The sequence below is a fragment of the Muntiacus reevesi genome, chromosome 7, assembly GCF_963930625.1.
Source record: "Muntiacus reevesi chromosome 7, mMunRee1.1, whole genome shotgun sequence".
Lineage (NCBI taxonomy): Eukaryota > Metazoa > Chordata > Mammalia > Artiodactyla > Cervidae > Muntiacus > Muntiacus reevesi.
The window spans coordinates 97,938,521-97,956,124 of record NC_089255.1 but is presented as its reverse complement, the minus strand read 5'-3'; the positions used below and the strand labels follow the sequence as shown (position 1 = coordinate 97,956,124).

At 46.9% G+C, this 17,604-nt stretch overlaps 1 protein-coding gene across 6 annotated transcripts in view; it reads left to right on the top strand.

Annotated features, from left to right (window-relative positions):
• Window positions 1-17,604, top strand: part of TTC7B (tetratricopeptide repeat domain 7B) — a 266,980-nt gene that overhangs the window by 148,209 nt on the left and 101,167 nt on the right. For all 6 annotated transcript variants that reach the window (XM_065941200.1, XM_065941203.1, XM_065941202.1 and 3 more), the window contains exon 9: window positions 2,366-2,503. In XM_065941200.1, the coding sequence (XP_065797272.1) occupies window positions 2,366-2,503 (138 nt within the window). The remainder of the gene's footprint in view (window positions 1-2,365; window positions 2,504-17,604) is intronic.

Genomic DNA, 17,604 nt, shown 5'->3' with positions numbered 1-17,604 from the left:
GGGGAGTGCTCACGGCCATTCCCTCCTCCCCTCTGGGCTCTTCACAACCTGGCATTTAGCTTCCTTTGGGCAAACTCAGTTAGTGACAATGTAACAGTTCTGAAAGCATGGTGACCATACACTTTCCATCTCTTGGACAATTCTGATTGAAAATATTGTGTTCTGTTGTCAGGCTGTGTGTGTTCCAGTTTGGAATTTGGGAAAGCTGGCGACATCTCTAGAATGCATGCTCTCAGAGTAGATATCTTGGGAGTGATGTCTAACCCTCCTGCTCCCTCACTGCAGTGACAGAGCCTAATAATACTCAAATTTCGGATCCCTTTGAGGCAGTCAAATTCGACTCTGTCGTATTTAATTTCCAGAAAATCTCTTCAGAGGATGATGAAATCCAAATGATGACAGTAAATAAGAAGGATGAGGTTTGCCAACCAGGACGGTTATGTTCTCCCAGTAAATCATTCCATGGTTACGTAGGTAGAAATCTAAATTAAGTTGCCTTTGGAAGCCTTTTTTCATGTCCCTTGATTTTTTTTTTCAAGTTTTTAGACAGAAAATAGATGTGCTCAATTTCAGAACCAAAATGAGAATTGCTGTGGTGTGTGTGTGTGTGTGTGTGTGTGTGTGTGTGTGTGTGTGTGTGTCTGAGAAAATTGTATTCTCCTCTGGTCCTGATTTTAACTTAGAAACATAAATTTGTCAATGGTCCCTCCGCCTACAAGAACTCATTTGGAGTTGAACTGTGTTCTTACCTCAAATCAAATTAGTTTTTCCAGGAGAAGGGAGTTATCAGAATTGTATTTTAGCATGATTACTACTGAGACAGCATTCTGGGCTATTTATTATTTGTAGACCTGCTTGAGATTCTGATTGTACCTTTTTAATCAAAAGGCACTGATAGGCTTTCTCTTTAAAAAGAAAAAAGGAATGTGCTTGGCATAACCTGAAACTCTTTCTTAAAAAATGTTTTGTTGTGTTCCCTTCTCTCCCAGGTCGGTCTCAATATGGAACATTTGGAGCAAATAAATCAAATGAGATCACTGATATCAGGCCCTATTTCCCTCACAGCTTCTTTTGTTGGCTCCAAAGGCATTTCTAACCAGAAAAACTTACAATGAAATTTTCAAAAGCAGACTTGTTACCATAAGAGATGACTCACTTTGTAGGAAGTGGCCTGTCTTATATATTTCTTATTTGTCTTTGACATTTAAGAGGAAGGAGGTTTAAAATGATTAAGTACTGACAGGAGGCTACAAGTCAATGCCTTGGACTCACACAAAAGAAAGCATCCGTCTCATTAGTGAGTGAGAAGGTGTGTGCATGGCCTTTCCAAGTGTGAGGCTGGAAGGTAAATGTCGGGCTGCCTGGACCAGTGACTCCGGTCCCTCGAGAGCCAGTTTCACAGCGAAAATGGAAGGGCCCTTTCTGTGTTCCTAGGGATGGACAGGTCTGGAGACTTCTGTTAATTAGAAGGGAAAAGAAGACAGGCAAAGTCTTACTTTATTGGTACTGAACTCCCTGTTAGGGAGAAAAGGAAAATGAGCTACATTTAGAGTCTCCAGTACATGTGATGTGTTTGGAGGAATCGGTGGAGTAATTGCAAAAGTAATGAAAACAAGTTGCCATGGAGAGCAGTTGATTTCTAGATAAATGAGATGAATAAGCTTGAATGCGCCTGCGATCTTTCTGTGCTGAGCAGTGGGGGTGTGAAATAGGCATGCCTCCTTGTTCTCCTGAGTCCTCTGTGCTGACATCTTTTAAAATAAAAGTCTGTTTGCTTCTTGCTTTCTCTTCTGCTTCTGTTCTGTGCTTCCTTGAACAAGGTTGAATGAGTCTTTGTCGTCTTTTCCTGTAACGGTGTCATACAGAGATTTGAACGTTGCTTGGGTGAGAGAGGAAAAGGACGACACATCTCTGTAGGACTGATGTGCCCTGATAACACCATTTGGCAATGGGAAGTGTGGGGCTGGGGATTTTCTCCTGCTCTTTCATGTAGAGGAGAAGCAGGATCCATAAGTGAAGCACAGCAGGGCTTCATCTGATGGATGATTCTGCTGCCCCCAAGCGCAGCTGTGTCCACTGCGTGGCTGGCTGTGAGCCTGAGCCCAGGAGAAACCACTGTGCTTTGCATCAGATCCTAAAGCTTCCTCCAGACGCCTGCCAACACGGACAAGTGCCCTCTAGGCCTTCTGAGTCCTTCGGTGCTCTGGGGATTTTGAGTAAACGACCCCTTACTCACTCGTGCCCTTGTCCCCAGGCCCTCCGCAAGCTCTCGGGGCAGCAGGCCCTGAATGGCTTCCCTGTACAAAGTGATAACTGTGTGCACTGCCAGCTCACCATCTGCTTCTCCCTTCCGTGTTGTTTTTAGGCCAACCGGGACGCTGTGCTGAGCAGGATACCTGAGCACAAGAGCGACCGTCTCATCAGTTTACAGAGCGCATCTGTGGTCTATGATTTACTGACCATTGCTCTTGGAAGAAGAGGCCAGTATGAGATGCTGTCAGAGGTACAACCCTTGAGTCTGGTTGACTTCCAGGCAGTGGGTGGTGCTGGCGGTGTGAGTGCTGGGAGGAGCTGGGTGACGTGGTCTACACACACACACACACACACACACACACACACACACACACACACACACACCTGGTCTTGCCCCGCCCCCACACTAGCCCCCTCACTGGCAGCCACGTGCCCTCCGTCCCCTCATCTAACTTTGGTTTCCTTCTCTGCGAAATGGGAATCAGGCTGCACAATGCGGTGGTAGAATTCCCTAGTGCTCACTTCCTGCCAATGGTCCATAAACCCGCTGGGGGTGAGTTTGTGTGTAAGAGAAGGCAAGCGCTTCTCAGGCAGTTTCGTTTTCAGTGTGATTTCCACACTGATCCCCATTCTCCCATCTGTGATATTAATTTCCTTATAAAGCTGGTTTTATTTTATGTCAAGTATTGAGGCATAACTCATGGCGCACTGGCGACTTCCGGCCCAGTGTGCGTCGAGTGAGCTGGGACTTCCGGCACAGGGTGCGTCGAGTGAGCCGCGACCTCCGCCACAGGGTGCGTCGAGTGAGCCGGGACTTCCGGCACAGGGTGCGTCGTGAGCCGGGACTTCCGGCACAGGGTGCGTCGTGAGCCGGGACTTCCGGCACAGGGTGCGTCGTGATCTGGGACTTCCGGCCCAGGGTGCGTCGAGTGAGCCGTGACCTCCGCAACAGGGTGCGTCGAGTGAGCTGGAACAGGCTTCGTTCAGGGAGAGTAAATGCTGTCTTCACGTGGAGTCTTTCGCTTATTCTGAGGAGACCCCAGTTGCTTACAGATCTTGTTGCCGCCTCATTCCCTCAGCTGCTAGAGACGTTCAGGCTGGAAGCTGGACTGTTTTGCAGTTTTGGGAGAAGCTGGTTAGTCGGCGGCCATGCTTATGCGTTATTGAGGGTGCCCAGAACACCAAATCTGCCCCCCAAGAGGCTAACTCAGTCACAGGATCATTTTATCTCTTCTTCAGTGGACTGAAAAGGAGGAAAGAAAAATAACTCATTTTGTTCAAATGAACCTTTCCACGGTATTTATCTTGCTTCTTCTAAATTTATACGCATTGCAACAGCCTCTGGGCACGCGGACAGGGAATGAAATACTGTAACAGATTGGCTAACGTCGGACCGGCGCCCGGCTCACCCTGTAGCCTGCCGGTGCACCGCCACTTTAGGCAGGAGCCTCGGGGGACAGACGAGCCTGCGTGGCTCCCATCTTTTTTTAGCCTTTGGTTCGGTGACTATACAGGGCGACGGTTACTCAGGCTTCAAAAAAAACAAAGCCCCTCGCAATCTGGCTCAGATGAAGCGATGAGTCCAGATGTTCCTGTCGCAACGTGCACCCCCGGGGCACGTCCCAGGCTTGGGGTGGGCCCGGGTTCTTCATCACCCCAGGGGCTTTGACTCCCAGGGACCCTCTCCTCCTGGCCGGCTGAGTTCTGTCCGCCTCCACCAAGGAGCCCATCTGCAGGGAGAGAGCCACGCAGCTCACAGCTGAGTTCTTTTAAGGTGAACTTCCCTCCCCTCCCAGACAACCAACCACTAAAAGTCTCTCGGCCGTCCAAGGCTGCATTGGGCTTGCACGACTGCTCCCCTCCTATCGTGGGGCCACAGAACCGGTCCCGGCTTGAAATTCGCTTGTGTCTGAAACAGGTGTGACGAGCCCAGGGTGGCCGGCGTGGCGGACAGGCTGGACAGCCCCTGCCCGCAGGCTTCTCCTCGTGCCACGAATGGCTCTGGGGGGACGGCTGTCACCTAGCGGCATTCCTCTGCCAGCCGACGGCTCCCTGGCATGTGCTTCCGTCTGTTGTGGAATCCTGAGACTGTGTTTTCAGCCAGATAGCTTTCACCTTGACATCACGCCTTGCATCCTCTCATGGTCATGCCCAGACACCCAAGCCACCTGGTAGTCTGGTTGGTTGGAGGAGCCTTGGCAATTCAGACTTTCACCGCACTGGTCACATGGACCCTGTGGAGACAGTGCGGGGTTGCCTTCAAGAAGGCTGGAGCAGAACAGTGGGAGCCTTTGGAGCCTTTTGAATTTTGTACTGTGTCAGTGTTTTACCCATTAAAACTGTAAGTCAGTGGATCAAATACTTAAAATGGAGGACATTCAATTTTTTAATCCCATATATATGCAGGCCCTGATTCTGTACCGGGGGCTATGATTAGGGCTGGGCGTGCAGTATCGTGGTCTAGGCACGGTCCCTGCCCGTGAGTGACCCCTAGTCCAGAAGAAGAGACAGCCAAAGCAGCAGGCACTCACCATCTGGGGTGTCTGATGTTGGGCGAGTCTCCATGCAGGTTCTGCATACAGTCATGAAGGATTTGAATCCTCGGCCTTAGTTTTTCTTGCTATTTCTACTCGGGCTTGCAGATGGAGCTTTCCCCAGCTAACATTTGGTATCCACGTTGTCTCAGATCTAAGTAGGGCTGTCGTGGGAGGAAGGCGAAAACGCAGAGCATCTCGCGGACCAGGCCTGTCTTTGGAGAGCTCTCCTCCTGGGGACAGGGGCTGGGCCCACCCTTGGTTGAGCACAGACAACCCCCCACTGCCCTTTGGTCTCAGGTCTTACTTAGACTGTCCTGCTTCCCTCATTTACTGCTGCTTTCTTTCTTTCTTTTTTCCTTCTTATTTCCCCTTCCATTTTCTGAGGACTTTAGGTTAAAAGGCTAAGTGATTTTTTTTTAATTGAGGTAAATTTATAAAACATAAACTTAACCATTTTAGAAGGTTCAATACAGTGGCATTTAATACATTCCTGCTGTTGGGCAATTGTCACCTCTAATTTCAAAACACTTTCATCACCCTGAAAGGAAACCCCATCCCCTAAGTATTTGTTCATCATTTCTCCTTCCTGCCAGGCCCTGTTGGCTGCTAATCTGATTTTTGACTCTGTGAATTTAGCTATTTTGAATATAATAAGTCCCCAACATACAAAGGAGTCCCATCCCGAGAGTGTGTTCATAAGTCTAACATAGTCTAGATACCAACTAACACAATTAGCTATATAGTACTGTACTGTAATAGGTTTATAATACCTTTCACACAAATAATACGTTAAAAAAACAAAGTAGCAATTTAATTTTACAGTACAGTACCTTGAAAATACACTAGTATGTACAACCACTGGCATACAGAGGCTGGCCATCGAGTGAACAGGCAAGAAGAGTTACTGAGTGGAGGAGGGAGAGGAGGTGGGAGGTGGTAGAGTTGAGGGTCGTCAGCAATAGGAGATGGAGGGCAGGCTGCAATTTCACTCACACTTGGCATTGATAGAACACACACTTGCATCTTTGAAAGTTTGTAACTTGAAGGTTCATAGGTAGGTGACTTAATGTATTTCATATAAATAGAGTCATCTAGTATATGATCTTTTGAGCTTATTATACTTCTTTCACTTACCTAATGTTTTAAGGTTCTTCTATCTTTTAACATAAATCCACCCTCTTGGCTGATAACATTCCATCGTATGGATAGACTGAGATTTGTTCCTCCATTTATCAGTTGGCAGGCATTTGACTGTGACAAATAGTGCTGCTCTGGGGTAGCTAGGCTTTAAACTTCCTACATTGCTTCTTCAGGCCCTGTGAATGTTAGTGATTATCATTGTCTTCATTCATGCTGTGATAGTTTATATCCCATCTTTGTTTCATGCATCGTCACCACAGTGATCTTTCTCAAACACCCTCTGTTGAAAAACATTTCATGGCTTTCCCCCTTGCCCCTTCTTTTTCTCCCTCTTTTTACTTTGTTTTGCTTTCATTTTTCTTCTAGAATGAAATTGACTTCATGGTCTTCCTGCCATAGGCAACAGCCCAGCAGACTCCTTGAAGAGTTGAACAACATATACAATATGGAAAAGAAAAAAGTTACAGAAAATCCCACTCTTTAGAGATAGTTGAGTACACACTGACATTTTAGAGATCAATTTTTCATATTTCTCTTTTTTTCACACTTCATGAAACTTGTATTCAAAATAGATATAGGCCATGACTGTACATAACTTCATCATTTTATATAGCTGTATAGTATTCCATTGTTTGAGTGTAAGTTTTGAGGAGTGGAATAGTATTATAGATGTTTGATTGTGAATATTCCCAATTATTCTTCTCCCCTCCATTGACACCCCCACCGTAGCCCAGCCACCCCAGCCTCCAAACCTAAGTCAGCAATCTCGTGTGTTCTGGACATAGGCTCTATAATCGGAGGGCTTGGGTTTGAGTTCCTGATTTGCCACTTACTAGTTGTATGATTCCAGCAAGTCATTAACCTCTCATGCCTCAGTCTGGCCTTCTGTAAAATAGGGATAATAATCACACCCATCTCATACCATTCTGAGGCTTATTTGCTAATCCATGCAAAGGGCTCAGAACCGAGCCCAGCGCGTAGAGCTTATTAAATGGCAGCCACATGCTGCATCCTTCCAATCTGTGCACAGGACTTGCCCGGCACCAGGGAAGCAGCTGAGTACGCGAGAGTGATCTTCTCGTTCCAGAAACTTCCAGTCATCAGAAACAAACACGTGGAAAGGCAGCCAGTCAGAGAAGGCTGGATGGCGCAAGGCATGTTGATTGCAGGTGAAGGCTGGACCAGGTGTGGTGGAGCTGGCCGGTTGGGTGACCAGGGAGGATGGCAGCAGCCGGTGTGTGAATTGGCTCCTCGAGGCCTGAGAAGAGTAAGAAAGTCTAAGAGCAGAGGGACACCCTCACCGTCAAGGTCAGGGAGGCGGGAGGGCGTGAGGCCTTGCTCTCATGCAGGGCGGAGAGGAGGAGAGGACACCGGGTGGAAAGCGTGGAGCCAGGTTGCCAGACGCCGATATGCAGGGGTCATCTTTGTGCCGGCTGGGGCCTTCCATGAGCAGAGGTCACCACCAGCAGGCTGCTGTGGGGGGGGTGGTCTTGCCTCCTGCTCACCCCCTCCTCTCGCCTTCCTCCCTTTTCTTGTCCCCAGGCACCCCTGCCAGCAGGAGGAGGCTGGGTGGCCCTGCCTCGGCGCCCAGCCCGTCTCCTCCTCGCCCCCCGTCAGTGACAGCTGTGCGCAGGCTGTAAGTGCGGTGCAGACCCTGGCCTTTGAGAGCTGTGCTCGGGCGCTTCCCTGGAGGTCCAGTGGTTGAGACTCCGTGCTTCTAATGCAGGGGGCGCGGGTTCAGTCCTTGGCTGGGGAAGTATAAGATCCCACATGCCTGCCGCACAGCACGGCCAAAGCAAATAGACAGCTAAACAATTAAAAACAAAGAACTGTGCTTGCTTGGGGAGCAGAGCCACTTTCCCAAAAAACAGCTCTCCTCTCTGTCTCTGTTATTTAAGACAGAAGTCTCTTCTCACATCTCAAGAAGGGCTGCTTTTGTGTGTGCCCACACGATGCCTTTCTTTCTCTCAGGGTGCTATTCAGCCAGACCCTGGATGAGGAGCACCGTGTACAGAGGGAATTCAAACCAAAGAAGCGTCCCACCCTCATCCTGACAGGTTTAAATACAAGCGCGATGGTTGCTGTCTCTCCAGTGCTAGGAGTCTGTGTGTTTTTAAAGTCTCATGTGGGGACTTCCCCGGTGGTCCAGTGGCTCCCAGTGCAGGGGGCCCGGGTTCGATCCCTGGTCAGGGAACTAGATCCCACATGCTACAACTAAGACCCAGCGCAACCAAAAAAAAAAAAAAGACTCATGTGAGCCCTGCTGAAAGGCTTGTGTGGGAAGGAACACTTCTTTTCTCCCTGTTCAATTTAAACAGTAGCACTAGTTGGCATGACAACCTGTGCTATTAAAAGTAAAGCAACAAGCACCGCTTTCCTTGTTTTTGAGAATGAACCCGAGCTGCTAAGGAAGTTTGTTTCTTGGCTATTAATGGCTCCATTTTAAAGGAACGTTATGGGGTCTTTTGTGAAGGGTATGTGTATCCCCTCTACATAGACGTGGCAGCTTTAAAGACAGAAATGGTATTTTTATCTTTCCCATTGAACTCGTGATCATTTGTTTATGGTAACTCTCAACAACTCTGTAGTTCTGTGGGTAGAAGTGTCTGTCTAGTGCTTGTACCAAAGGGACATTTACACATCCCTACCCCCCAAACACTTACTTAATCAGGGAGCCTCATGAAAAACACTTGAAGGTCTAACTAAATCTGCTTAACTGGCCTACCATTTGTTAGTTTACATTAGTGTTTGGTCTGTCATGCAGCCCCACTCTGCAGAAACCCAGCCTTGACCTACGTGCCAGGGTCTCTAGAAGGCATTAGGGTGGCCTGATGGACTTGGAGACACAGACTTCTGAGACATGAAGGCAGATGGTTTGGTTTATGTGCTCAGTCACTTCAGTCGCCTCCGACTTTGTGACCCCCATGGGCCGCAGTCTGCCAGGCTCTGTCCGTGGGATTTTCCTGGCAAGAATACTGGAATGGGTTGCCATTTCCTTCTCTAGAGGATCTTCCCAACCCAGGGATCAAACCCTTGTCTCCTGTATCTCCTGCATTACAGGCATATTCTTTACTGCCGAGCCACTGGGGAAGCCTTGGTTTCTTATAGGTACCCAATAACAACTTGCTAAATCACCCAGTCCTTCAAAACCAATGGACATTCTCATCCTGCTTTCCTTTGGTTTGTGGGTAAACTGTCCCTGGATGTGCAATGAGTGTAGCTTCCAGAGGTCGACCCAAAGGTTAAAGGTCATTTACTTGGGAACTGGGTCACAGAGGAAGAGGTGGGTCCCACTTGAGGCAGAGCACTGACTGGTACGGATCCCGACTCTGGTCCAGCTTTGGGGGTCAACCTCAAGAGGGATGAGCTACATCATTTTTATTGACAGTCCTGCCCCAAAGAATCTTAGCCACTGCATGGCTACTGGTACCTACAACCCCTCCAATATGAGTCCGTTTTCGAATTAAGCTTCATTGTTCTCTTCTTACGGTCCTCAAGGAAAAAAATTTTTTGCCTTAATGCCATGTTAACCTTTTAAAAATGTATAATTCAGCGGCATTATCTGGATTCACAGTACTGTGTAACTATTATGTCTGTTTCCAAACTTGATCGTCATCCCAAATAGAAACTCGTTATCTGCTAAGCAATACTCCCCATTCCCACAGCTTCCATAACCTCGTACTACCTCTAAGCTAATTTCTCTGTCTATGAATTTTGCCTATTCTGGGTACATTATATAAATGGAGTTATGCAATACTAATGTTTTGTTTCTGGCTGATTTCAGGTAGTCTAGTGTTCTCAAGGTCCAACTATGCCATAATGATACATCTGGTGGTGAATATCAAAGCTTCATTTCTTTTTATAGCTGGCCAGTATTCCATTCTGTGTATATGCCACATTTTGTTCATTCTTCTACTGATGGTCACGTGGATTATTTTCACATTTTAGCTATTGTGAATGATGCTGCTATGGACATTGGTAGGCACGTGTCTGAGTTCCTGTTTTCTTATATTCAAGAGTGAAATTGCAGGTCACATGGTAATTCTTTCTTAACTTTCTGAAAAACTACTGAACTGTTTTTCACAGCAGCTGCACCATTTTGCATTCCAAACAGAAAGGCACAAGGATTCCAATTCCTCACCGACACTTGTTATTTTTTTTTGTTCATTTTATTATAGCCATTCTAGAAACTGAAATGGTACCTCACTGTGTGTTTGCCTACTGACTGACGATGTTGAACATCTTTTCATGTGCATATTCGTCATTTGTGTATCTTGTCTGGACAAATGTCTATTCAGGACCTTTGCCTGTTTTTAAATTGGGTTGTTTGTCTTTTTGTTGTTGAGTTATAGGAGTTCTTTATTTAGTATAGATTAAAGCCTTAGGAAATATATGATTTGCAAATATATTTTCCCATTTAGCAGGTTGTCTTTTTCTTTCTTGATAATGTTCTTTGATGCATACAAGTTTTTAATTCCAGTGAAGTCTAGTGTACTGATTTTTTTTTTCTTTTGTTGCTCTTGCTTTGGTGTCATATCTAAGAATCCATTGCCAAATCCAAGATCATGAAGATTTTTACCTATATTTTCCTTTAAGAATTTTATGGGCTTTTTAAAGTTTTTTAGGAAATTGTATGGACTTTGCTCATATATTTCGGCTGTTGACGCATTTTGAGCTAGTTTTGTGTACGGTGTCAGGTGGGCTCCAACTTCATTCTTTTACTTGTGGAAGTTCAGTTTTCCTGGCCACATTGTCTGAGAGGCTGTTCTTTCCCCCGTTGACTGAATTTGGTACCCTTGTCAAAAGTCAATTAACCAGTAGATATGTGGGTTTACTTCAAAGACTTCAATTCTATCCTATCAGTCTGTATGTTTATTCTTATGACAATACCACACTGTTTTCATTGTTGTAGCTTTATAGTAAGCTTTAAAATTGGGAAGTTATGTTTCCAACTTTGCTGTTTTTCAAGATTGTTTTGCCCTTCATTGTTTCTGATGTTGCATCAACTCTGGATTCTTTGCATTTCACTGCACTTCTCACAATGCCTCCTTATTTGTCTGTGCCACCCCCCCACACACCTCACAGGCCATCTGAAAGAGTAGGTCCTGACACTGGATCTATGTTCAAGCCTTCATCGAGCACCTGTTTTGTGTAGGACACACCCCGGGGGAGACCCTGGGGCCCCCTTACTCCCCTCTCTAGGCCTTGCATGTGTTCAGGGGCGAGTCCCCCGTGGCTGGAGCCAGGGGGCAGGGAAAGACCAGAAGGTGACTGCAGTTGAGGAGGGAGGAGGCTGAGGAATGAAATGCGCATTTCTTGAACAAGTGATTCATTGATAAGAATAGCAAAGAGCTACAGTAGCAAAAGAATGGCTGGTGCAGTGTTTGCACAGAGCCCTGGGGATCCTTCACTCACTCGGCAAACTGGTTTTTTTTTTTTTTTTTCATTCAAGAAGTGTTTATTGAGAAGCTACCATCAGACATTACTCTGGATTTTTATGATATAGAGTAAACAAACAAACAAAAAACCCCATAAACATCTCTGTTCTCATGCAAATAACAAAAATAGAAAAAAAGCACCTGTGAGAGTGTTTTTTAAGTTATGACAAGTTGACTGAGAACAAGTCAGCAGTTACAATGGAAAACAGAAAATATTGAGATAATACATTCCAAAAATACATTCAGCAGTCAATCTGGAACTGTGTGTCCAACAAAGTCAGCATCCAATAACGAGGTCAAGCGTGTGAACTGTCAGATGAGACACAGGCGGCCTCTTCCTTTGCTGTTGTTCACTTGCTCAGTTGTGTCTGACTCTCTGAGACCCCAGGGACTGTGTCCTGCCAGGCTCCTCTGTCCAAGGAATTTTTCAGGCGTGAATACGGGAGTGGGTTGTCATTTCCTTCTCTAGAGGAGTCTTACCAGATCAGGGATCGAACCCATGTCTCCTGCATTAGCAGGCGGCTTCCTTACCACGGAGCCACTTGGGAAGCCCGACTCTTCCATTAATAGATTCTAAATAAAAACACTTAAAATCCAGTGTTATCACTGTGCAGACTTGATCCAGTTGCTCCATGTAGTTGAGGGGAGAGTGTGCCAGAGGGTGGCGTCCAGTGTCCATGCTCTATAATAAAGCCTGTGACCTTTGAAAAACAACCCACCCTCTACTCCTCCCACCGTGGCCAGGGGCAGCGGTGGCCTCCAATTTAAGCATTTGCCAAAGCAGCAGAGCGTAGAAACTCCTCTGCCGTATCACTGTTATAGGGCAAAAAGAGAAACGGGAAGCGGGGGCATGGATGTGGGGTTTGCTCAATTTTATTTCCAATTTAAGGGGAGAAAACTTGAGCAAGTCTTGACGGATGTTGTCTATATTTTCTCAAAGCTGGGTGGGAGGACTTTCATTTGTAGCTGAGAGTCCCATCAGCCTGCCTTGTAGAAGCTTTTCCTGGCCCCAGACTCTTTGTAGAGTTGATCTCTTGAACTGCACTTTAATTTGTACTTTTATTAATATATTTAGTTAATTTAGAAATAAGGGCTCTGAGCTGAGCATCATGAGACTTGGATTCTAATTTCAGGTCTGCCACTGTGTGACCCTGGGCAGGTTCTGTCTCCTCTCTGAGTCTTAGTTTCCACATCCTTGGTAAAGTAAGAACAGGAAGAGATCATGTCAAAGGTCAGCACATTCTCTGATTATGTCAATCCATGGATTTAAGATAATGGTCTAAAAAATCTAAATTGCTTAGTTTTTTATTGCTAATGTTAAATGAAATATCATAAACCATGTTCAGTTATTAATAATTGTCACACAGCTGCCAGGAGTCACAGTGATTACTTGACTCATTAAGTATCTGTGATGAAGCAAAGAAAACCTTCCTACTTGGTTGGTTGAAGAATCTAGGTTACGAGAACTTTTAGGATATGGCTGTCACGTCCACAAAGGTGAATAGGGAAGTTCTGTGTGTGATTTGTTCTATTTAATGGTGATGGATTTCAGACTTCAGCTCCAGGCTAAATCTGAGGGGCGTCTGATTATTTCAGCCCTCCCGCCTCCCCCGTGGGTTGGTGGAGGCTGAAGCTCGCCCTCGAATTCCAGAAATAGATGCTGGCTTTTCCTTGCTCGTGGTGTCGCACAGCTGTCACTGCCATGCACCCGGTTCGTGTCATGGGCTGGGAAGGTAATTGCTAAACCCTTTTCTTGTGCCAGAAGAGCTTCTCATTCCTGGTGCCCCCTCAAGAGATGGCGGATTGAGGAACAGCCAAAATAGGGCACGGGAAAGGACGAGCTCTTGCTACCGAAAGGAAATCACAATTTTGGAAGTGACATTTTGACTACTGCTCAAATGATTGGGATGCCAGCTAGAGTCTAATAACTGTTCTCCCAAATATTCTTGGTATTAAATGAATGTTATCTGGGATTTAGAAGTGGCAGTGGTGTGTTGACAGTGAATGGGCCTCTCTTTCCTGGTAGAAATAGTACTGTCGCCAAATGCACCTTCTTTTCTGTGAGGGAGACAGTTTGGGGGTGACGCTGCTGTTGCGTGTGGGTGACTCAGGGATATGTAGACCCTGGGCCTGCACCACCGTCTCTCCGCTGGACACCAGAAGATGAGAAAGGCCAGCGTCCAGCTCTCATCTCCCCTTTCCTGCTCGGGGGCTCCGTCCCACCCTCCTCTGCCCTCCACTGGCACCCCGTTCCCAGGGCTCCCCGCAGCAGACCTCATCCTGCAGCAGCATCTGCTTCTGTGATGAAAGCAACGCCAACAGTAACATGCTTATTGAATTTACTCTGTGCCAGCCACACTTCTAAGCATTTTAAAAATTTCATTTATTTATTAATATTTATTTATGGGCCAAGCTGTGTGGCATGTGGGGTCTTAGTTCCCTGACCAGGGTCGAACCTGAGCCCCCCGAATTGGAAGCACAGTCTTAACTGCTGGACCGACAGGGAAGTCTGTCTCCTAAGCGTTTTCGTGTGCTCCTTCCTTTAACCCCACAGCGAGGCTCTGGCTGATGAGGGAGGATCAGGGTGGAGTGAGCACGTCCCGTGCCTCTTCTCCAGCCACCAGCCTGGCTGGGCCTCGGTGACCGAGGCTGCCTCTTACACACACCCCACTCCCATCTGGCTTCACCCCCAAAAGCCTACATCTTCTTAAAAGTCTATTTTCATCCGTACTTCTTTTAGACTGAGACCATTATTGAAATGTGAATTATTTTATTTTGTAGCACATATTCTGTTCCCAATCTCCCTACTTTATTAAAACTGGAAATTTTAAATTTATGGACAAGATGTTATGCTATGATCTGCATCAAAGTAATATGTTGGGGAGAAATGTGTTAGGGATATACATGAAACAAGATTGAGAATTGAGGGACTTCCCTGGCGGTCTAGTGGCTAAGACTGCACTCCCAAGACAGTGACCCAGGTTCAATCCCTGGTCAGGGAACTAGACCCCACATGTCATAACTAAGACAGTGCAGTCAAATAAATAAATATTTAAAAAAAAAGTTGAGAATTGAGTTGATAGTTGAAATAAGGTGACGGGTACATGGAGATTTATTTTGCTATTTCCCCATCTTTGTCTTAGTTTGAAATTTTTAAGAAGAAAGAAACTGGAAATTTTTACTCTATCACATACAGATATGATTAGGATGCTTAAAAGGTACAGTTAAACAGACTTGCAGTGAGCAAACACCGGTCTAAGGAGCAGAGGCTGTGGATGGCAAATGCCCCAGTGACACCCCAAGCCCCCCATTGCCCTAAGATGCATTCTCTAGAAGAGGGTTTCCTTTGTGATGCTGACCTGAGGGGCTTCCCTGGTGGCTCAGCGGTAAAGAATTCCACCTGCAATGCAGGAGACGCAGGTTCCATCCCTGGGTCAGGAAGATGCCCTGGAGGAGGGCATGGCAACCCACTCCAGGATTCTTGCCTGGAGAATCCCATGGACAGCGGAGCCTGGTGGGCTACAATCCACGGGGTTGGAAAGAGTCGGACACGACTGAAGTGACTGAGCACACTTGCACACCTGTTGCCCTGAGCCGGTTAGAGATTTCTGTGATCTCAGCATTTACAGGCACGTCGGGGAGGACATGTTCCGTGGCTTAGCAGGATGCTTGGCATCAGGACCTCAGGCACAGCTGGAGCTGTCTGGGCACTTTTTCCGAGCCAGCTCTCAGAAAGGCTGCCAGGAGCCCACAGGAGGACAGAGCCATTCGCTGTGAGGCCAGAGCTAGGATATTTCTGAGTCGGGGCAATGGGTTAATTTGTAATTGTAGACTTGCATTTCCCGTCTCCATAACACCCCTACAGCTTATACTGGAATGTGTGTTGCCTTAGTAATGAGGAAGAGGTCTGAGCTGGGAGGGGCCTGTGAAAGGTCTGCAGTGTAGAGGGAACCACGGCCTGTCTGTCCAGATGTGCGCCTTTGAGATGGTGCTGTGCTGCTAGCGGACGCCATGGGATCCGTCAAGTTTCTTGAAAATCCTGCAAGCTGGAAAGGCCCCAGTGCTCAGAGGATACAGAAACAAGGGCTCCATCAGCAGTAAAAAAAAAATATATATATATATATATATATGTATGTATGTATGTATTGCTGAATCTCAGAAATAGTTCAGGGAACATGTGGCATTTTTAGGAGCCTTTTATTTAGCCAAACTTGGCTTTATGCGGCGAGAGGGGGCCCAGCCGTTCAAGCGGCTTGTCTGTAAGGAGCGTCTCAGGCGGAGGGGAGCTGTGGCCCCGGCTCTGCAGCAGACCGCTGGGCGTCGAGCCCGCTCCCCCTGCGCTCTGAGCCCCGGCACAGTCTCTGTGGAGCTCCACGCCGCCGCCTCTGTAAGTGGGACAGTGCCTGTGTGGACGGCATCACCGACTCGATGGACGTGAGTCCGAGCAAACTCCAGGAGACGGTGGAGGACAGGGAGGCCTGGCGTGCTGCGGTCCATGGGGTCGCAAGGAGTTGGACGTGACTGAGCGACTGAACAACCATCTGCTTGGACCAGTTGGGTCCCCTGACCAGGATGAGGCCATTCTCAGAAAGCAATCAGAACAGCTGCAGTGTTAGCCAAGAGGGCCTCAGCCGTCTGGGCTGCTCTAACAGAATACTGCAGGCTTGTACACAAAAAGTGTTCATTTCTCGTAGTTCTGGAGTCTGGGAAGTCCAAGATCATGACTGGCAGATGTGCTGTCTAGTAAAGGCTCAAGTCCGGGTTGCAGACTGCCCGCCATGTCTGAAGGAGCAAGGGGTCTCTCCGTGGCTCCACCCTCCTGACCAGGGCCCCCTAACATCACATTGGGGGTTGGGTTCCAACATATGAATTTTAGGGGGGCATAAACGTTCACTCCACACCACTTATTAAAAGTGTTAGTCACTCAGTTGTGTCCGACTCTTTGCGACCCCATGGACCCGGGTCTCCCACATCGCAGGCAGAGTCTTTACCCTCTAAGCCACTAGGGACGCCCCATATAACTTATTAAGGAAATAATAAAACATATATTCTAGCTTCCCAGGTGGAGTAGTGGTAAAGACTTTGCCTGCCAGTGCAGGAGATGTGGGCTCAATCCCTGGGTCAGGAAGGTCCCCTGGAGAAGGGAATGGCAGCCCACTCCAGTATTCTTGCCTGCAGAATCCCATGGACAGAGGAGCCTGACAGTACAATCCATGGGGTCACAAAGAGTCAGACACGACTGAGCGTGCACACAGCCCAAACATACATTCTAGTTTGGTTCTGTAAAGTTCTACATTATTTTCAAGGGTCTCAGTCTGAATTCTTTCCTCAAGGGCGGAAACATTTTATAAAGTAAATACTTACTTTGGATACAATGTATTATAAGTTTGAATTTTCATATATTAAATTTGGATAAAGCGATAGGCCTCATGTTACACTTTCTTTCTTAATTTAAGAATATTCATTTAAAAAAAAACAGTAGCTAATCTACTAGCCTGGATCTGAAGTACTGTTGCTTATTATGTATTAACTAATCTGATCTTCCTGATACTTTTATACGTTGCTTACTGTGTATTTCCCATTTTATAAAGAGGAATCTAGATATAGGGGGGTTAATTGGCTTACCCGAATTCACACACTTAATCTGTGGTGATGCCTGGATTCTTTGTTTCTGGCTGCTGTTTAGGTGAATCTCCTGTTCTGGAAGGTTCTCAGGCAGAAGCGGTACAACTGCTTGTTGGGGGCTGGGAGGTAGGGCTTGTCATGAGGAGCCTGGGCCCACCTTCATGGCCTTCAGTTCGGTTCAGTCGCTAAGTCCTGTCCGACTCTTTTCAGCCCCATGGACGGCAGCACGCTAGGCTTCCCTGTCCATCACCAGCTCTTGAAACTAGCTCAAACTCATGTCCATCGAGTCGGTGATGCCATCCAACCATCTCACCCTCTGTCGTCCCCTTCTCCTCCTGCCCTCAATCTTTCCCAGCATCAAGGTCTTTTCCAATGAGTCAGCTCTTTGCATGAGGTGGCCAAAGTATTGGAGTTTCAGCTTCGGCATCAGTCCTTCCAATGAATATTCAGGACTGATCTCCTTTGGGATGGACTAATTGGGTCTCCTTGCAGTCCAAGGGACTCTCAAGAGTCTTCTCCAACACCACAATTAAAAAGCATCAATTCTTTGGTGCTCAGCTTTCTTTATAGTCCAACTCTCACATCCATACATGACCACTGGAAAAACCATA